A 22,769-nucleotide genomic window follows, 5' to 3' on the forward strand; every position below is an offset into this window, starting at 1 on the left:
TAACATTCACCTGTCAGGACCTACCTGTTTGCGATATTATGAAATTTTACAGTACTCATTGTACATGTCGTACACGAAAAATTTTCGTCAAACTTTTTATGACTCTTTTTGAAGGGATGATTTTATTTATTGTCTTCAGCTTCATTATAGTAATTTGTAAGGCGTGATAAATTTCTACATCCGCCATGCAGCCACTTCCTGTTTCCCGATATTTTGAAATTTTACAACACTAACTGTGCATGAAAAGTTTCTTCACATCTAGTTTTGTATTTAATGAAAGGGAATGATCTGGAATGCTTCAGCATACATGATATCTCAATCAATTACAGGCAGCGACGCAGGTCCAGACTCCGTATTGATCTTGTTTTATCTGATAATGGTACAGAAAAGAAGACTTAGTTATTCTAATATAAATAACTACAATGTTGTTACCGAGTTTTCTTATTTCCCTCTTTATAGGTTGACAATTTTTTAACTTAAAAAGCTTAATGCATAAAGGCACTTACCAACAGTGTTAACATTAATGGTATCTGTATTTACAATGTTACCAGTGACAGCATCAATGCCTCGACAGTGGTAGTTCCCACTATCAGACATTTGTACATTGGCAATTGTCAGAGATTCAGTTGCGACAGTACCACCAGAAAGTCGTGAATTACTGCCTATATTCAGTTGAACGTTATCTTTAATCCATATTATTTGGGATGCAGTACCTTGAGTTACATCACACTGCAGAGTAACCGAGGACTGTAGAATTGGATTATACTGGGTCACGGGAGCGTTAATTGCAATAGGTTCTACAGATAATAAGCATTAAACCAAATATTAGTGCTTGTTTTGCGAATATCGAAGAAACAGCAACCAAACAAATAAGTATGGTGTGCAATTGTACAGATAAGTTCCCGATAAGCTTTCTGATTACCCTTCCGTAGCTACATATATCACCCCGGTTTTTTTTTTTTTTTTTGGTTTGTCTTGTTGTTTTTTTATTATTGTTTTGTGTGTACTGTTGTTTGCTTTTGGTCGTTTCTTGTTTTTGCTGTGCCATTGTCTTTTTGATTTCGTCTTTGCATATCGCTTTGCTATCTTTCGCCTCTCTAATATATAATTGTCACTAAACAAAAACATTGCAGACATGTTAGTATCTTTGTATCTAGTCATTATAAAATGTTAACAAATATGTATTTGTAACCGTTAAACTATTTGAGTGTTTTAGATAAATACTTGTTTATTTTGTAATGTGACCCATACATACGTTATCGATGATTGAGAATTCAGAAAATAACTGTTTAAACTGATTATTAATGACATTTTTTTTTACAATTATACATTAAAACAAAACTGCTGTGTTACTAATTTACAAAGATTATAGCATTAGTCTTGGCCCCCTGTTATTAATTATTATATTTTTAAGAACTAAATTTCATAAAGGTAATAAAAAAGTGAGTTTTACAATTCTTACATTTTTTCAGTAAACCATTACTATTGCAAACTATAACTTAAATTTTGTTAAAAGCCAATTTAATAATACTTTCCTATCAAGTGTTGACGGTTCATAGAAATCAACTGACCGAATTAATTTGTATATCTTTTTGTCGTTTGCAGATCTTTGACCGAAAATAGTTTAGTCTTTTAACAGATTGAGAACAAAGGTAACATTGCTTGTTACGGGTTAAATTAGCAAACATAAATGATTCATGTATTCTCGGGAATACATAAGCTGTAAAATTTCAAATTGAAAATACTCACGAGCAACTGTAATTTGTCTGCACACTGTCTGTGGAGTAATGCCAAGTGTGGTTGTATGTGTTACATCGCAGCAAATGGTGTCCCCATTGTTAACAATCACTGGGCTCCAGGTAAGGGTACCAGTAACATCATAGGATTTTTTATTTAGTACACTGAAAGATGTAAACTCAGATGTAAACTGAGTATTTTTATTTTTATTTCGCATGGTCATTATACCAGCGGGATAACCATTGGCCGAAATACATGTCCACATGCCTTGTTGTCCTGGAGTAAAAGTACTTGGTGCAGTCAAAGTTGGTGCATGTGGTGAATCTATTAAACATATGTAGTTGATAAGAAATCAATATAAAACGATTGCATATTGTTTTGACTAGATTAAATAGCTGTTCAGAAGCTCTGTAACAGTTGTCATTTTATATCTAATTTGGATTTTCATTGCTGTCAATTTATGCATTTAAAAATAAAAATGTTGCAAACAAATGATCGAAGAAGAGTTTTCAAGAATATGACTGAAAGTTCAATCTTATACCTCCACTTCAAACACTTCTGTTTATGTCCAGTATTTAGTATTAATATTGTAAATTATGATGGTATACTTTTGTTATGATCTATCTAGTTTGAAGTATCTTTTAAAAGAAGTACTTTACTTCTATGGCTACAGAAGGACATTCTTCAGATATATCAATATTTGCCTTGTGCCTGATTGTCCTGGTATGAAAGTGGTTGGTCCAGTTAAAATTAGGGCTTGTGGTGAAACTATTAAACATATGTAATTGATGAGTAATCAATTAAAATAAAAACGATTGCATATTGTATTTGCCAGATAAAATAGCCGTTCAAAAGCTATGTTGTCTTTCTTGAAAATTTACTGTAAATTTATAAAAGTGTGCGTATTTTCATTGCTATTAATCTATGCATATTATTGGAAACTCCTGTAAACAAATGATCTGAATAAAATTGCCAAGAATTTGAATGAGAGTTCCATCTTATACTTTTATCTTGTAATTGTTTCCCTTATTTTTTGAATATTTACAGTGTTTAGTTCAGTTATTGTACATGGAGGTGGTGTATTTTTGTCATGAGCTGTCCACTTTGAAATGTTACTTGTATTAAGTAAAAAGAGAAACTGTGCTTCAATAGCTACAAAACCAGCCAATGCAAGGGTATCTTCCACAGATGTCATAAACAACGGATAATATAGTATGTAACATAACAGGTTATTACACCAACACCAGGAAACACATACATTTGTAGTAACTTATACAGTAAAAAGAAATGCGTCTTTTATATTTTAAATCACCAATCATATGTTAATATTGGCATTATAATCTAAGTATCATATTCCGTCAAGTGAAAAGCTTTTCAAAACAATATTTTGTAGTAGTTATACTTTTTAGACTAGAAAATACTAGCTCAAAATTCGAAAAATTGGAAACTGACAGGAAACATAAATCTTTCACTGAATAAGCGAGTACATTGTTTTCAAAAAGACTCTTAGTTCAGGAATGTAATGCATCCACATAAAACGGCTATAATATATATCATTCGAAAGCTTATTATCTGTACTTTCTGTAGAAAAATAACGATACAATTTCTGTTAAGTCAAGGTCAAAGGTCAAGGATGTAATTCCTATATTTTGCTAGAATTCAACCAAATGCCATTTTCTGGTTCTTGTATGAAAAAAAATCTAAATACCATATCAACCTTAAGGATGTTTGCTTGTCATGTTTTGTTTTGAAAAGTTAATTATTTTGAAACTGAGAAGCGAACTCCCTTAAAGAACAGAAAACTCTTTTTCCCAAATGAAGATGTGAATTGCGCAACATTTCATGAAAATTACATTACTTTAAATAAAAACAAAAATAAAAGGAGTTAAAAAATGCTATAAAAGAAAATATTTCGTAGAGGATTGATATTAATATGCTCAAAATAAAGACGTATTAATCTTTTTTAGATCAAGGAAAATGTATTCATCATTTCATTATGCAGTTAATGTATATTGTTCTAAAAACAGCCTTAGGGTTGACAAACATACGGCCATATGCAAACATAGATCATTCAGTTTTTCTATAGTTGGATAACACCTCGATTATTGTTGATATCTAGAATTCATTACATGTAATTTATCATAATTTAAGAGGCAGTAACTACGACAATCATATTTTAAGATTAAAACTTTAAAGCCGTATCAATGAGAAAAACCTGTTTCATGTCATTTTTAGCACTTTAATGGAGGTAATTTAGAGAAATTACCCTATTTTTCCTTTAGTCATCTGTTAGAATAGGACTCATTCATTATAAAAGAATATATAATCACGTCACGTGCGTTGACCTCAACAAAAGCTTGGGTTAGCACAGGTAAATAAGGTATTTGGTATAAATAACTTTGATTTCACTTCAATATTCGAAATCAAATATTTTCATTTGCCTGACACTTTCTTTTGATGATGATATTTTAGTTATCATCTATTCGTTTGATGTGTTTGAGCTTTTGTTTTTGCCATTTGAGTAGGAACTTACCGTTTTGAATTTTCCTCGGAGTTTGGTATTTTTGATATTTTTCTTTTTATTATAAATCAAAAGAATTATTATATTTTCAAAAGTGTCGAGCCGATTTTGTTAAAATTGTTGGTCTATCACGATTCCATGTTATTTTGGTAATCATGTTTTATTTTCTAAGAGGACGTTGTACGCATGAACATTATAAGGTCGATCCTGGTTATATGAATAAAACGGGTTTTCAAATGAATTATTGTTTGACCGAAAAAAAAACTAACTTACCGCTAAAAGATCAAATATCATGAAAAGAACGTAAAGACTGGCACCCAAATAATCTTCATGCCTTATTTTTTAAACATAAGAATTGTATCCTTATAAAAAATTGTCAACTTAGATGATACTACCTATTTAAAGAAGAGGGGTATTGTAAGTTGTAAGAGGAATATTCAGAAGTCGATATGGCCTTCCAAATACCGTTTCGATATTTAACATCACTGCAGAGATATTAATTGTCGAAATCCGGATATGGTGTACAAATTTTTGCTCCTCATGTTTGCGGTATACCATCTTTTCCGCAAGTTTATTGTTTTCTGTTTGGTATTAAATTAATAATTAAGATCCATTTTGTTACATCTTGTGAACCGTTTATTTGGCAATCGCCATGGCAGTCAGCAGGGTTTAAGAAAATCCGTTGTTCGACCTGTTAGTCAAATGCGTTTTGTTGAAATATACTTTTTCACGTTTTGGTCTTATGGAAAATGTTGTTTGTGCTGTATTTAGACCCCTCTACCAAGAAATTTGATTTGCATGCACACGTATAAATATTGCGGTTTTTATCAAACGCAATCAATGGTTTGAACGTTGTTTTCAATTTAGAGTTGTATATATATATATTATATATATATAAGTCTAAATTGAAAACAAAATTAGTAGAGCAGCTGAGTCCGGTTAAAAATGTCATCATTGACGTGGCAGTAAAACTTTAGGCAAGACATATGAAAATGTTCGTCTTCAAGGCAGGAATCAGAAAATTTGTGGATTTGTGTACAACAAGAGCTTTTAAACAAAAAAAAACACGTTTTTTAGTAAAAAACAAAACACGTTTTTTAGTTAAAAAAAAACGTTTTTTAGTAAAAAACTTGAAATAATTTATTTAAATGTGAATTAAAGCCTGATTTACTTGATCAAAAACCAAATTGTTTGTAATAGCTTTTACTAGACAAATAAAATAAACTTACCAAGTTTAGGTCCTTAAAACATTAAAAAAAATGGGTAAAATCTACATTTTCGGTGCAAAAAACACAAAAAAAAATAGTTTTCAAATTATGCATGATATGCTACCATAAAAGACCACTATATATATATATATATATTAATATTTTTGTTTTCGATGAAAATGTATATAAAGACATCTTTGAAAACCGAAAATTTGAAATTTCAAGTGACAGTTATGGGTTTTCGCATTGTGAAAAAATTGACAATTTCATGCGAAAATCAATAACTTTCAAAGACATAAAATCTTGAAAAGTTTCAGCTGTTGGAATGTATCAATTATGTTTGTTTTAATACCGAAATTAATGTATAAGATTATGAACTGTTAAAAAAAAGAATGGAAATCGATTTTTGTCTTCTTCAAAAACTACCTTTTTACATAAAAATAAAAAAAATATGCAACTAAATAAATAAGAAAACCTGCAAAATACTTATTTTTTGTCGTTATGGTAGCTAAATTACTGCTTTCTTAGTTCTTATGATTGATTGATTACTTGTTGGTTGCCTAACGTTCAATTGCAAATGTATCATGCATGTTCAGGATGAAAACAAATTAACAATAAATACAATAGGTAGGTCCTGTAATAGAGGCCATCCTTGATGAAGATCGGGGGAAGTTTAGACTGCCATTGAAAAATGAGGGTATATTGGATAGGAACAGATATTTTGCCTTGCAACAGGCCACCTACGGACCCCTCAAAGAGTTGTTACAAGGGTTCTTAACTTGCAGAGAGCGTGGCACGCTCTCTTCACGAGGCATCTGATTTAACGTCCCCATTCTGACAGGAAGTGGCTGCGTACTTGTACATCCCGCACGGCCAACGGACGCCCCCCTTTGGCAAAAGTTTTACTGCCGTCGGAAAAAGACCTGTAGTGACCATATTTCTATTCTCGTGTCACCTTTGGTGGTTTGTTCTTAAGAAACATTGAAATGCAGTGTTCATTCATATATTAGATAAGTGGACTTAAATGAAAATTGTTTTGTAAATTAACAATCAACTCATTACAATATTGTGAGTATAATATTTGCTTATTTTATTCAAATCGAGGGGCTAATTTTAAAAGCTCATGATGTTTGCAGTCCATATGGTCGGCTATACATTTTCTAATGCTTTTCTACCTTCAAATTTTTTATACATATTTTTATTTAAATATGTAAAAAGATCAAGATTATCATTATAACGCGTTCATACTGCTATACGGTATTGTTGATTCAAGCTCAAGTCGGAAGCTTCCTTTGACTTGACTCTCAAAACAAAGTGCCATAAAATCGATTTATTCGATCTATCACTGTGTGTCTTTTGTTCAAAACCCTTCAAAAATGAGTTTGATGTAGTTCTACTAGATATCTATCGCCTGCATACTTTGTTTGAGGCATGTAGAACAAGGCAAAATAGTGTAGGTAGACAATTAATACTGCATGCAAAACAGATAAGAGAACAGGAGATAACGTTTAAGTACCATAAAAGCTGTAGGGCTTCATATGCTAGCCCTGAGCATATTCGGCGTTTTCTCAAAAAAGTTATCCTGGTACAAGTGCTGAACGTACGGATGAGCAAATATCCCGCCGTTCAAGACAGTTGTCTTTTATCTGGAAAAACACGTGTGTTATATGCGGTAAACTTTGTTCAAGATCAAGGAAACAAGAATGGTCTATGGTTGAATCCTCGTAAGGCTTTATTTCAAATTTTATCTTTACAAAACTTTACCGTGCTGCAAATGAGAGAAAGGACAAAGCAATGCTTCTTCGTTTGAGTGAAGTACCCAATAGGGACTTGGTTGCAATTGAATCAAGGAAAAAGATTTGTACTGCATCATATCTAAACCAAAAAAGTATTGAAGCAGCTATTAAAAATGTTTCAGAAACACAGACTAGATATGATGAAGTACTGAGAGAGTTAATGACTGAAGTAAGATCAAACATTGTAGCATAAACAGGTCTATTAAATGTCTACCTTACTGTCTCACTTTGTTGAACTTGCAAAAAGCAATGTTCTAAATGCTCAGCAATACAGATCTCAATGATTAAAAGCTACGCTAATTTCTAAATACCCAGAAGGGTCATTCATTCCCCAGGACTCCTTGTTCTGATTTAGTGTGCTCTGCAGAAATTACTGTCGGAGATGCTCTTCGTAAAGCTAAACAGTTGCTTAATGTAATTCAGCAATTAGATGAAGATCGAATTGGAAACAATATTTAGGAAATGGAGAAAATGAAGCAAACCTTGCTGAATTTTATGATACATTTCTAATAATGAAATTCGTTTGCAAAATGAACAAAATTTACTGATCACACTTGTGTCAGTAACGAATGTTGCAGAGCTCAAGTCAAACCAAGAGGAAGCCGATATCGGTATCGTATTGCATGCTATCTATTCAGTTAGTCAACCAACTGACAAAATTGTTATCTCCAGTCCTGATTCAGATGTTCTGGTGCTTCTTATAAATCACAGACAATTAAAAACAAATGTAGATGTGTACTTTCTGACGGGTGGAGTAGGTAAGCATGCTGGCTTAGTACGACACCTTTCAGTTGATGATATAATTAAGGAACTAACACCTTCACAAAAACGCTTGCTTCTTCAAGTGTACTGTGTGACTGGTTGTGACACCACAAGTTCGTTTTTAGGTCATGGAAAGAAGTCAGCTATTCGACTGCTAAAACAAGGAGCCAGTTCTTATAATGGTCTTGCAAAACAAAGAGCCAGTTCTTATAATGGTCTTGCAACATTGGGTTCCTAAGATCTAACTTCAGATCGATTTAAGCATTGTATGTCATTTATAGGTGATCTTTATGGTAAAAAGGATTGTGTTTCACTGGACAGTTTGCGTTGTTAAAAAGATGACAAAAACGTACCTGCCAAAAAACTATTGACATTTTTATGCCAAGGTTGATGAGCTAACCTGCAGCAGCACTGGAACTTTTGAACAATTTGATTTGTGAATATGATGAACATAATTGTTCAGAGAGCTGCACTTGTCTCGAAAATGTTTTCAGTACACAGTTTGGTTTCTTTGTACTTTGCACTTACACCCTTTCGCGATCAGTTTTGTCATGGTTTGTTATAGATTTGAACGAGTTAAATAACATACAACAAAATAGATTAATTCATTCTCAATGAAAAGGGATAAGCTACTTTTTTAAACTTATCGAGGTTTAATCCTTTCTTTCAAGGCTATTGTATTTACTAAAATGAACTGTAATCTTGTGGTAAAACCGTTTAAACGTTTTCCAAGATGCCATAATAATGAAAATATATAATCTTAAACAAACATGCAGTTCAAAATTTAAAACTTTTACTCGCATAGACAATCTCTTACTAAAGATATGTATGTTCTTTTTGATCACTTACAAATGAATTTTGCAAATCCAAAGTAAGATGACTTTATACAGAACACTTCCGTGTTTACTCAAATGAAAGTTTAGAAATCTGTTTTACGAGTAACAGACTGCTTGACTACAAACCAACTTCATCTTCCCGTAAATCCAAGAGTAAATATTTTTATCTAAGAATTAAACTTACAGTGAACCTCAATGTATTTAGTAGTAGTAAGAGGGTTTTGCAGTACACCATTTTCTGCCTGGCACTCAAAAATCTCTAAATGATCATCTAAAGTAGCTGTAAACGTTAGAGATGTTGTCACTGCTGTACCAGAAGTTGTTGTAGAAATACCAGTTGTTATTTCCGTATCGTCTTTGAACCATTTCACAGTCGGTGTTGGACTACCTCTAGGAGACGTACATAGAAATGTTATCTGTGAATTCAACACAATGACCTGAGGTACGTCGATGACTGGGGATCCAGGAGGAATCTGAGATGAACCTATAAATATAATTAGTTATTTTGATATGAAATGTATGTAAAGTGTAGTAAATTTGAAAATATACCGACATACAATAATATTTTCATTAGAACATAAAATCATTCAAATGTTCATTTGAATAATGTTTAAACATGATGACTAATTTCATAATTATTTCGACAATTCAATGTACAATGACAAAAATCCAATAATGCTTTTTTAATATGTATTTTGTTTCGTTCACATGCAAATCATGATTAAAATAACATGTCATCAAAAGGATATGAAACCTACACGACCAACCGTTATATACATCGAAATATTTTGAAACGGTCTTAAACAAGTGGACACACAATATCACAACCTTCATCTTTATTAAAGACATCAAAGTTTTAAAGTCTGAATATGTTGGTTTCTACATATAGATTAAAACTGTTCAATATCAGAACTTAGAACGGTGTTCCCATTTTACAGATGCATGTTTTTTGAAAATAGAATATCCGAATGTAGAAAAACAACAAAAACAAAATAAAAAAAAACAGTTTTCATTACAATTTGTTTATGTGATGAAAATGTGATTTATACAGTTAAATAGTTGGAAAATTTGTCAAAACCTGACCTATTAAACGTACATATGGTTCCATTGTATTCTTTCATTGCAGCAACATATCAAGTTCGCTTTTAACATTAATCGAAGAAATATTGTTTTTTGCTCTCTAGGACATTTTTACAAAGCATAACACTCGTAATTCCTTACAGATTTTTTAAATGTCTAACAGGTTTCAGCAGAACGAGAATATATAAAGAAGCATGTATACTATTGTAGAAATTCAAATTGAAATAGTGACATCTTCTATGTAAGCGAGTGACATTTTTCAAACTCGTGTTTCGTCTAAAACACTCATCAGTGCTATTCAAATGAATAAAGTTAAAAGGCCGAATTAAGTACGAAGATGAAGGGCTTTGAGGACCCTAGATTTCATTAATTTTCGTTTGGTTGACATACAACCAATTCGAAATTATAATAAACTCAACCACGGTTTTCAATATTCAAAGCTCTCTTAATATTTAACCGTAAGTTGAACTTATTTGTGATAGCCAGTGCTGGAATTGTCAGCAAGGCGTTATGTGCGTAAATCATTGAAATATGTTTATTTGATACATGTGTTAATCATTCCAATAAGGACATAACATGCATGCTTTGAAAACAAAAGATAGAACAGATTTAAAAGATGAGTAAAGTTTGATAGTAATAAAATGGAAAGAAAACAATGGCAAACACGAAATGGCAAATAACGTAGAAGTGGACATACGTGGAAAAATCTTCTTATATCTAATAACGTTATCGATATGAAATTAGAAATGTAATAGATTCGGTAAAGGGTGTACATGTAGACATTGTATTACAAAAATCATATGAAATCGTACATTTAACGATTACTTTGTTTATAGAACGCGTCACACAATATTTAACCGTAAGTTAAACTTATTTGTAACTATAAATATGACCTGTGTGTACACGTTTCACCTTTTAATATGCAAATCTTCAGTCAATTAGGGACAGATGACGCCCCAGAAGTCACCTTTTGAAAAACATTACTATGGTTTTATGAAAACACTTGATGAGAATATCAGGTGTTGCATCTACCATATAATTGAAATTCAAAACCATAGTATCTTCATCAAACGTTTTGTTTGTGCAAATTTAATTGTTACATATAGTCTTAGTAAGCAGCAAAAACGTAGTATGTTTGGTCAAGGTAGGCATTCTGTTACAAAATTTTCATTATATTGATTGGTTGAAGTGGTCATGCTGGTGTTACAATTACAGAGTAATCTTCGTCCTTAAACTACTAATAATGTAGTTTATTTAGGAAGTATAATTATGATTATTGCAAGATGCTAGCATTTTAAAAACCAAATTAATGAATATATATATATATTGTTTTCAATTTGTTGCGGTCGAAGCGTTTTCTTGATTACCTTTATCGTGAATATTCAAAACCAAAATTATGAAAGCAAAGGAGGTATAACTACCTGAATACATGAAAAGTTTTATGACCAAAAGATGACGAATGCATCTGGAGTCAACTTTGTTTGAGGGAGTTGATATATAAATTGAAAATCAATGTAACTGTAACATGTCAATAATCAGAAAATTAGATATTCCTATAAGGTTTTTTACTTCCTCAAAGATCATTACAATGACTAGTTTATGATATTTTTAAATCTTTGTGCTGTAGTCGATGAATTTGTGCATTTCAGTAATGAACAATGCATAATGCAGTTGAAGCATCCAATAACACAAGTTTTCTCGTTTGTATACTAGTATGAGAATTCGTGAACATTTCCCATTTCATTAAGTGATATATTATTTATTTGTGTATATATTTTTTGTTTCTTTTCATGATTGACTTTATATAAATAAGGTCTTTTAATTATGTCATTGCTTATAATGACACAACAGTTAGGTATATAAGAATAGTTGATAGACAGATATGCAGTTATAATATAAATATTAACTTTTAAGCTTTCCCCTGAATTCACACCAAAATCATAATGCGCGCTTGTATTATTTCCTTTAAATATTTTAACACTTTTAAGAATTCTGTTTCATGAACCTTAATATTGCATATATGCAATTTTTAAACACAAGAGAGATAAAAAAAACTGTGCTTTCGCAGATGGCAGTATTTTGCGCATCTGTATGAGTTGTTAAGATTGACCGTTTCATTAGAATTAAGTAAATTTTCAGTAAATTGATGTCAAAACTTCCTTAGCACTAAATAAAAGATCTTATTTGGTTTTAGGTAATTAACAATGACATTTATAAGGGGTTGTTTTATATTTTAAATCACAAATACAAATACACTTTAACTTTGAACATAAATGAACAATTTGTTGTATTGTGACAATTAACAGTTACAGTACTTAAAAAGTAGTTCAAATCAAGCATAAAATATGTGGCTATTGAAAGAAAAAACGTAAAAGAGTGAATGACAGTACTTTATTTCGATGTGCGCAGTTAGCTTAAAAGGGAAACAGCATAATGATAGCCAGTGCTGGAATTGTCAGCAAGGCGTTATGTGCGTAAACCATTGACAGATGTTTATTAGATACATGTGTTAATCATTTGAATAAGGACAAAACATGCATGCTTTGAAAACAAAAGATAGAACAGAATTAAAAAATATCAGAGTAAAGTTTGATAGTAATAAAATGGAAAGAAAACAATGGCAAACACGAAATGGCAAATAACGTAGAGGTGGACATAAGTGGAAAAATCTTCTTATATCTAATAACGTTATCGATATAAAATTAGAAATGAAATAGATTCGGTGAAGGGTGTACATGTAGACATTATATTACAAAAATCATATGAAATCGTACATTTAACGATTACTTTGTTTATAGAACGCGTCACAAAATGACCAACTTGTCAATTGGCTAAACTTAAAGCAACAATGAACTGATATTTTCTCGTCCCAGTATTATGTTGTTTACTGTTACCGATAAGAGTCTCGTACATGTCGTATTCGATCTAGGTTTTTGTCTTCTACTTGAATCAAACCCTTATTCTTTATAAAAGAGCGAAGACGTCTCGTGATCGTATGATAAAACTACTTGAATAATGCAATTTGCCTTTCCGGATTTCGATAAGGTATGTGATCATTGGTAACAAACAGTTTTGTAGTATGATGACGTTGTAAAATAGTCTTCTCCTTCGATGGAAGTCTGAATAACACAATAATTATAATGTCGTTGATACTTTATTCGTCCACTTGATCGATGCTACTGTTGGGTGGACGTTTCGTCACCGAGGGTATCACCAATCCAGTAGTCGACACTTTAGTGATTGTATTATATAAATGGAAGCAATATTGGTAGTGCAAATATTTCCTGTATTTATTCAAAATACAGAACGGTCATTAAAAAATCTTCGTAGGATCGTTTGTATAACCAAAATGAATGCCAATGAAATATTTTGCTGGAAAATCATTTATTTTATAAACGTGAATAAGTAATATCTCATCGCTCATGGTGGTTTGTATAACGCTGGTCCATATGTTTACTTTATATTATTGTATAAAATACGACAGCAATATTGGTACACATTGAATCCTAATATTGCCGGATTTAATCAAGAGTTTCAACTCTTTTGATTCATGACAATGAATCAGCATTAAAGTCGGTAGTCGTGATATCTCAGGATTGCTTATATAACAAACAAAAATGCATACATCAATAAATACTGGCAATATGTGTATTTCATACTGAAAATTGTATGTCTGGATCTTGAATCAGTAAATATGGTAACTCTTGATTAGTTGTATTATATAAATGACAAAAATATTACTAGACAATAACAATTCTCCTTTGTCTGCTTTAATTGAGAGTGCAAACATTTCCAACATTTATTCAAAATACTGAACAGTCATTAAACATGTTAAAATCTGTTGTTTTGTGTTATCTTAGGGTGGTTTGTATTAAAACAAATATGGCTAATGAAATATTTGCCGCAAAACCATTCGTATATTTAATGTGTATATGCTTTTGGTGATTATTGCCAAGTAGGCGTTATTTTTTAAGTTTTACATTGTTGCTGTGTATATGCCTATATGGAGTTATTTTCCGTTTAAAAGGATAGGCCGTCCTTTTGAGGTGACAAAACCTATCCGGAAGATACTATTTTAAAACTAAATGTGTCTATTGATCTTAAATTAATGACCTGTGTTATGTCATTATTTAATCTCATTAAAATGCCTACTACAGCTTGTTAAAACCTTTCGTCATTTAGACTCATCCGTCTAATGTAAACGAAGCGTCCGTTTGTCGTTCAAATTAAATTATAAGCCTGGTTTCCATGATGATATTTTTGAGCAATTGATATAAGATAATAGAAGTTATGTGTTGGGGTCATTTGGGGGATTGCTGGACAATTTTCCATCGTTATTATTTAGTAACAGTTCAACTTTCGGCACAAATAATGTGAATATAAAATTAAGGAGATGTGGTATGATTGCCAATAAGACAATTATTCATCAGACTTTCAAAAGAAATGGGTATAATCAGTTATAGGCAAACGTACGGCCTTCAACAATGCGAACAAGTATGGTCGGATATAAACGGCCCTAAAATGGAAAGTGTGAAACAATTCAAACGTGAAAACTAACGGCCTAATTTATAACGAAACAATTTACTTTAAAAACATAATTGACATACATTAACCAACGATAACAACTGAACTGCAGGCTCCTGGCTTTAGACCAGCACATAAAGCATGGCACGAGGTCATGCGTGTTTGTAAGTGCTCAACTCCCCTTATACCCAAAACTGGAACAGTGGTGTAACAGTACATCATAAGAAAAAACTGTACAAATCAGTAATAATTAACTTAACTCAAAAGATCGGTAAGAGGCACAAAACAAATAACATAATACAATAGACACAAAGCACCGAAATAAGTACTCGCAGTATAATTCATGTTCTTCCAGACTAAAGTATCAATTAGTACACATCAAACGGATTTAGTGTTAGACGTCATCAATATTCCGAAAAACGCGTGACCTTGTGCTATGCCTAAATATAAGTGAACAGTATCGACAGGATATAGGATAATGCATTCTCATAACTGTAAATATATAGATATATATATTTAGTTATGATTAAGTTTTTATAACACAAAACCAATGTTAGTACCAATGAAAACAATCTTTAAAGAGTTTACTTCTGTGTTTAAAAGATAACCTCCAAGAATTAGTTTACCTAAACGATCAATTGGTTTATATGGATCGTAGCTAGATTTACGTGCTTAATGAACAACATCACCGTAAAAACTCGGTTATGATACCATTTTTATAAGATTTCCACAGGTAACGCCAAACTTCCTAACCACCTCTGTATATCTATGAAAGAATTTGATAACATTTTTAATAATTAGTTTTAAAGAAATCCCATCATTTGTCAGTTATACATAACCTACGTTCATTAAATCTAAAACCACTACAGACACGGGCATAGCAAAAAAGTTGTGAAATATATACACCGCACTAAGTGGCTAATGTAATATCACCATCCAAAAAGGTAAATTTACCATCGGGAACGAAAAATCATCGCTTTTGTCGTTATGTTTGTATTGAGTTTCCCGTGTGAAACTGAAATATCGAAATCTAAATTATTGCTGTCTGTATTAGATTTATTAAAAGTAAGTTCCTTTTTGGTAATTTTCAGCAGTACATTTAAAAAATTCCTGATTACTCATATATTACTTTAAGCAAAAATATCATCAAGGTAACGGTAAGTGTTTTTGAATAATCAATTAAATGTAATTCAGACGCATCTTTTCTTAGTTAGGTCATAAACTGTGATTCATACAGGAACAAGTCTGCTTTTTAAAGGGTACAATTGGTGTCCATATCAATACCTGTAGAACCATTTATTTGAATAAGATAACTTCTGTTTAATAAGATTGTTGGTAGTGTAGTGTTCAGAGTCGACAATCATAACTGTCAACTGCATTGAACTATGGTAACAGTTTTTATTACTTCAAAAGTCATTTTAAACTGATCAACTCTGAACTGCCTGAATTTATCGCAAGGAAAAATGTCAAGATCTTTTTCAGTTGTTCAGTACAGTTTCAGTACCCTGGCCACCGCAAGTGATTCAGTACTAGTCACTTCTGGTTCAGATAAATAAGCCTCGTGTTTGATTCTGTAGAGTTATATACGTTTTAGATCATTTCAGTTCATCAAAAAAAATCGTTGTCCAGTATTGTTCAGTGAAATGAAATAATATATGCATTACCTCCCTTTAATTAGCAGAGAGACAATAAAAAGAAATCGAAATAAAACAATAATTAATGAATAATTAAATAAACACATGCATACAACATCGGCAACTGTATTGGATACATGTTTTGTTAACATTTTTCGCTTTTATAAATTGATCAACATAATAACTGTCATAATATTCTTGTGGACATACCAATAACCAAATGTATAGTAAAATTTGAGTTTTCTTTTAATTGTTACGCAAATATATATATTGAAGACTGTAAATCGTATTCCGCAGTAGCTCATTCGTAAAAGTTAGAATGGGGAAGATTACAGATAGCTTCCGAAATTATCCACATTATGATTTCGCGCTATTTGGTTTTTGAAAATTATGTGCAGAGTCCAATTGAAATATCATAAGTACATTGTTTGAGGACGTTTTGACAGTTTTGATTCAAATACTTAGGCATTCCTAGCTGTACAATCGTGTTTGTTTTGTTTGTGAAACTCCTTGAATGATCATTAAATGTTGATACCGACGACAAGACCAAGCATGTACATAAAGAAAGGGGGTTTGGTTATGTCGCTGTTTATTGAAATCAGTTTTCTTCAACATGAACATTAAAAACAAACTAATCTAAAATGAACAGCTGATCATTTCAAGCAATAATATTATGAAATTGAGCCTCAGCATCAGATCAATCAGGGACAGCTCAGCGGGGGTAACATCTCACTACATTCCTCTACTCTCACTTCCCTCGCCCTTACTCCCAGACGAAAATTGGTCGAAACATTTTTTCCAAAATACCCATTTTGTAATGCTCCTCTTTCCGTCCCTTGACTTTTCCCTCCCAACGCTCCCACTTCCCGCCCCTCCTTCACATGTTCCCTAACCCCTGTTCGCCACTCTTAACAATGAACATGTAAAATGGTTTTCAATCAAACATATTTACACTAAGTTTAAGAATATTTACGATAATAATAATCATTATAAGTATTACTCCAAAACTCAATCATGGCTCAAGTTCAGATCTCTTGACAAATGGAAACAAGCACAGGTTGACCTCAGTGCCATGTTTTAATCATGGACATTATAATTATTACTCAAATACTCAATCAAGTCCGGTTTCAAACATGCTGTAATTTCAAACTTTGACCCTATACTTTAAATTTGTAATACTAGATTTTTGCCAATGAATTCGCATGAGTCTTTTTTGTAATACACGCCATAAAACAAAAGCCGGAATGTGAATTTGAAATTTTAAAAGTGGAGCTATGTAGAAGTGTATTGCTATTCCGAAAAAACTCATATCTATTTTGTGTTTTTTTTTAAACTCTTTCTAACACTTATTATGTATAAAACATATGTTATATTGAAATGAACATGCAAGTACTGTGAATAGTGTTTTTAAAATAATCATGATACTTGTGCAAATCAAACAACAACCATCCAGTTGTGTTATAATTTCATTCTTAAGGAATACCCCTACCACAGTGTTGGCTGCCTATTTGGCCGGAATGAACACAAAACGCTTTCCGAGTATTTGATTTTTGTTTTAAGTCCTTAAAATGGGCTTACTTACCATGCTTACTATTTTAATTATTTCGATTTTTTGTTTGAATATGAAAAGCGAGTACTGTAAATTCAGAAATTATTGCGATGTTTTTATTATTGCGAAAAATGCGACAGGGTTATAATCGCAATAATTTAAACTAACATAATTATCAAAATTATCACATGTTAAAGTAGAAAATGTAAATAAACAATTGCCACGTGCTGATTGTACGTATGCAACAAGTCTTAACCCCGAAAATATAGGACGATATTAGGTGTAACTTTTAAAGTTCTTAATCTAAATTGAAGTTCCTGCGTATGTTTCGTGCGTAAGTTTTGGAATGTCAACGTATATTTTCGGTTCCTGCTTCACAAAATTTGTAAACACTAGACATACTCATTTTTACACCCCAACACTGAAGAGAGTCTTAGTCCTGCTATTGGTCAAGAATTATTTTGTCAGAATGGTCGTGATTTTAATCTACCGGTAGATGGCGTTGCATTAAAATCACAAATGTTGGCTTAGAACACCTAAAAAAGGTAACTCTTACTCATAGTCTGTTTCATTTCAGCGTTTTAAAATCACATGCAATATGCAAGAATTTAAAAGATCCAGATCAGAATGTTAACATTGTTGTTAGGAGCAGACGTACACCTATTGTTATTCGTTTGATTTTTAAATCCTTTTAAAGTCAATTGTTCTGTAATGTCTATCAAAACAAGTGCCTACATAAATGCATAAATTTTCATATTTTATGCATCAAATAAACATGAGAATGTGGATTGGGGTTTTCAGAATAGAGAATAATGGGCAAAAAATATAAAGAAAATATAAAATGGACCAAACATATAAAGAATGGACAATAATTAGGTGCTAAGATATAAAAAATAGAGAATAATGGGCAAAAAATATAAAGAAAAGAGAAAAATGGACTAAAAAAATAAAGAATACAGAAATGAAGGACTCCCATCAAAACCCTCATAGAGGAATTGGAATATTCTATAAAACGAAGTACAAGTATATTAGGATGCACGTGCACGTAAATACCGCAAACACTATTGAATAATTTCAGTTTAAATTTGACTTTTCTTATAAACGTGTACTACGATTTCTCTTTAAAAAAAAAAATAGTCTTTCATTGTCACTTATTTTTTCGTTTTCTTGAAGTAAAATTTACAGGGGCTACGTATATACCGAATTCATTTTTGTTGAACGCATCCTCAACTCTATATGTTTTATCTATAAAAACTTGATTTTCCCATAGCGTTTTCAGTTTCTCTTTGAACTTAAAAGTTTTGGATGTCCATTTGGTATCTTTCGCATCAGTCAAAGTTATTAAACTTGTTTTGGGATAACAGCATTAAGTCTATACTTTCGTATCTCAGATTTCCGAATATTTAATTTGCTATACATATCGAAAAGTAAATAGCTCATTTTTCGATATTAATTGGTGTCTGTCTGTTGCCTCTGACCTTGTGCATCTTATCAACATGTTATCTTTATAAATAAAATATTTGCCGTTTGAATTTATCAGCCAATACTCAAATCGTTAATCCATATTTTCACAAACGTGTGTACTTTTTAAAGATTTTTAATTTAACTTTCATTTAATGTTTAATTTTTCCATTCTTTTGTCCAATTATTTTTTTTTCTTTTTTTCTTTTTTTATATTTTCAAACGCTGGATACCAAGATTATAATTATATTAGCCACTTCTATGTTATGATAATATTTTTTTTCAGGTTTGAGCGGGATACATTGCAATCGCATTCGTCAGTATTTTTGTTTATACCTCATGGTTGTAAAACATTGTTTTTAGTGTTTGCAATACGTATTCGTCATCTACAATCTTCTGCTAAATCTTTCAAATGAAAATACATTAAAAAAATGTTGTGAATGCTGGTACAATGTATGTTTATATTTTAAAGGGTTATGGGTTGGGAAAAAATTGTGTGAGGTGTATTTGTATATATTTGGTCATAACTTTGTCTTCTTTTTTTTTTATCCTGATGTTATCATTTTTTTTATCCATGATGTTATCTTGTATAATTGCATATATATTTTTTTTCAAATTCAATTTGGTTGAACTATATAATGTTTGTGTTTATATCATCAGAATAGATAAAACTTTGAATTGAGTTGAATTGAATCAAGAAGCCAAATATATCAGGCCTAGGTCAAAAGACAACAAGTCATGGCCTGGTCAAGTGTTTCTTGCCAAAAATACATTGATTATCCTTGAGGCCAAAGTTCAGGGTCATATGAAGGTCATAATTATAAGGGAGCGCACCACCTCGTGATGATACGTCCACATGCCAAAGATGTAAGGCCTAGGTCAAAAGACAAAAAAGTTATGGCCTGGTCGTGTTTCTTGCGAAAAAATTCATTAAGAGACCTTGAGATCAAATTTGAAGTTCACATGAAGGTCATCATGGTACACGTCACTCAATATCATGGTGATACATCCACATTCCAAATATCTAAGGTCTGGATCAAAAGACAAAAAACGTTATGGGCCAAATGTACTGTCAGAATGGAACTTGCTCTTATTTATTGAGGGTAGGGGTATATTTTAAACCTGAATAAATAGCAATCTGGCAATTAAATTGAAAAATTAAAGAACAACAGACTGATATAGCGCTACAAATTTTTCTTAGTTAACATTTTTTTTCTTAAAATATTATGCCAATTATAATGATGAAGGTAAATCCAGAAAAGCGCTTCGGACGCATGAAATTATTAAACGTGTTGTTTTCAATTTTTTTTACATCACTGGGTCGATACCTCTGCTGGTGGACTATCAGTCCCCGAGGGTATCATCAGCTCAGTAGTCAGTACTTCGGTACTGACATGATTTATAACAAACTTTTCTAAAATTGTCCGTTTATAAATTTTGAAATTATAAAGAAACTAAGGTTTCAACTCCCTCAGGCAAAGTTGACCTTAGGTGAATTTGGCTATTTGTTTTAGGTATTTTTGTCATATGGCTCTTCAACTGTTTCGGTATTTATACATCCCTCAGATTTCAAATGTTTGGCATTGAGCGTTCCTGGTGAAGGTAAATCCAGAAAAGCACTTCGGACTTCCAAGCTCGGCCAAAATTAGCATGTGGCCCATGGCATATTTGGGTGGTTATATCTTTTTTACCAACGGTTTAAATCTTTAAAAATGTTTACATGATGTTCAGCTAGGCGTAATTTATCAAGGAGATAAAACACGAAAAATTAAAGGACAGGTTTTTTTAGGAGTATCGTGTTGGGAGCCCCCTTAATCTGCCTTAATCTTGGAGAGGAGGGGGCTGTATTGTAACCCTTGGCTAGCGAAGATGAGCTACACTAAATGGACATTTCGTTTCAAAAATGAATAATGTCATTCATGGCATTTCATTTTGTCTTTAACATATGAGTTTGAATATCCCTTGGTATTTTTCGCATCTCTTTAAAAACACTTTTAAAACAGGTCAATTTATCAATTTAATGCCTAGGAATTTAAAAATAAACAAAATTATGAAACCTTGTTGACATATAATAGCATGACACATGGATGATCGTCTTTTCGTGTAGCATGTACAATATGAGTTTGTGCTATCTCCCTGCCATTTCACGCTGATCGCCGTTTAAACAATCCAGTTACTATATAGTTTCAATATCACATATCCTAATAAGTGTAAAGGGGCTAAAATATTTTTCTTGATTCTCATTTTTGAAGGGTCTTTTCTTATGGTCAGAACATTGAGAGAAAGCAATTACAAAATGTCCAAATGATCTGCTTTTCCGAGATAAAGATGTCAAGAAACCAGAGAAAAGTATACATATAGTACATATCTTTAATCCTGGCAGCTATGGTGAGTTTATTCAGAAAGTTAATATAACAAATTACTTACCAAGGCATGCAAACATTACAAAAGAATATCCTATTAAATGTTATGGGTAAAATGGGATACAATTGCATGCACATTTTTGAAGGAAATAATATTTTTTTACGGAACTTAAGTCTAACAATGCATATCTTAAGGTTTTTCTTGACGCTAAACACACCTGAGGGTTGCAAGATTGCCTACGACAGGAAAACTTTAAAGTATGCATTATCTAGATCATGAATTTCATAAGGCAGCATGTCAGACAAGTCAATGTAAGATATTCTAATTAGATATTTATGTAATGTTGACGTTTGCATTTAAACACGTACAAATGTATAGTAATTAATTTATTTTAAACTTTAACACTGGCTTTTGTCTCACCACAGAGGTTAAAATCCTGAGTAACAAAGTGATTAACACATTTAGAATCGTGTTTCGAAATCATGCTATTAATCTGAAAATTTTAAATTGTAACATAGATTAAAAAAATGTTAATATTATCTTTACAACAATTCCATTCCATAGTTCGGTAAACGAGTGTTTGAGAGTTTCGGTCTATTACAAAGAAATAAAACGGCCGTTTGAATGTAAACTATACCAACAAAGTAAAATATAATTTATGTATGTGGTATAAAATACTGTAGTAAACATGTATAACTTACCGAGCATCAGGTTCATATAGATTATTATTAACAAAAACAAATATTCCATTCTAAATCAAAAGGGAGTATATTTCTTATACTTCTATTAAATTGTCGTGATTTACGAAGCATATAGGGCAAACCAACGCAATTATGTGAATATCTTTTGATCTTTAAACATTATTTATACATAACTATTAGCATGATTGGTTAATTATAGACATTCGTTATTTAAAATAGTTGTGTAGTTGTTCAATTTGATTCACTGATCATTGTCAAATTTATAAAGGATCAATGTATATAATTACATAGCATTCGTTTTGGGTTGATCAGACCTTGAATCTTTTTGTATATTTGTTTGTATCGTCATTATCATTAAGTTTGTGTGATAAGATAAATTTTGTAAAAGAATCTGTATGCTAAATTTGATCTCTGGAAAGAATGGAAACAAGCACACATTGATCCACATGATACAGAAATTAACAACTACATGTATATGTCACAGAAACAGCCTTCAACAATGAGCAAAGCCCATACCGCATAGTCAGTTATACATTTCCCCGAAATGACAAATGTAAAACAATTCAAACAAGAAAACTAACGGCCTAATGTATGTA

At 31.7% G+C, this 22,769-nt stretch overlaps 1 protein-coding gene across 1 annotated transcript in view; it reads right to left on the bottom strand.

Annotated features, from left to right (window-relative positions):
• The window catches only part of LOC127701992 (hemicentin-1-like), a 187,047-nt gene extending 164,752 nt beyond the window's left edge, over positions 1-22,295 (bottom strand). The window contains exons 1-4 of the mRNA XM_052205963.1: positions 22,174-22,295; positions 9,045-9,344; positions 1,750-2,061; positions 507-797 (exon numbers count right to left, since the gene is read on the bottom strand). Coding sequence (XP_052061923.1) covers positions 507-797; positions 1,750-2,061; positions 9,045-9,344; positions 22,174-22,222 — 952 coding nt within the window. The 5' untranslated portion in view covers positions 22,223-22,295. The remainder of the gene's footprint in view (positions 1-506; positions 798-1,749; positions 2,062-9,044; positions 9,345-22,173) is intronic.
• Between the last annotated feature and the right edge of the window lie 474 nt (positions 22,296-22,769).

Source organism: Mytilus californianus, unplaced genomic scaffold (assembly GCF_021869535.1).
Source record: "Mytilus californianus isolate M0D057914Y unplaced genomic scaffold, xbMytCali1.0.p SCAF_5, whole genome shotgun sequence".
Taxonomy (NCBI): domain Eukaryota; kingdom Metazoa; phylum Mollusca; class Bivalvia; order Mytilida; family Mytilidae; genus Mytilus; species Mytilus californianus.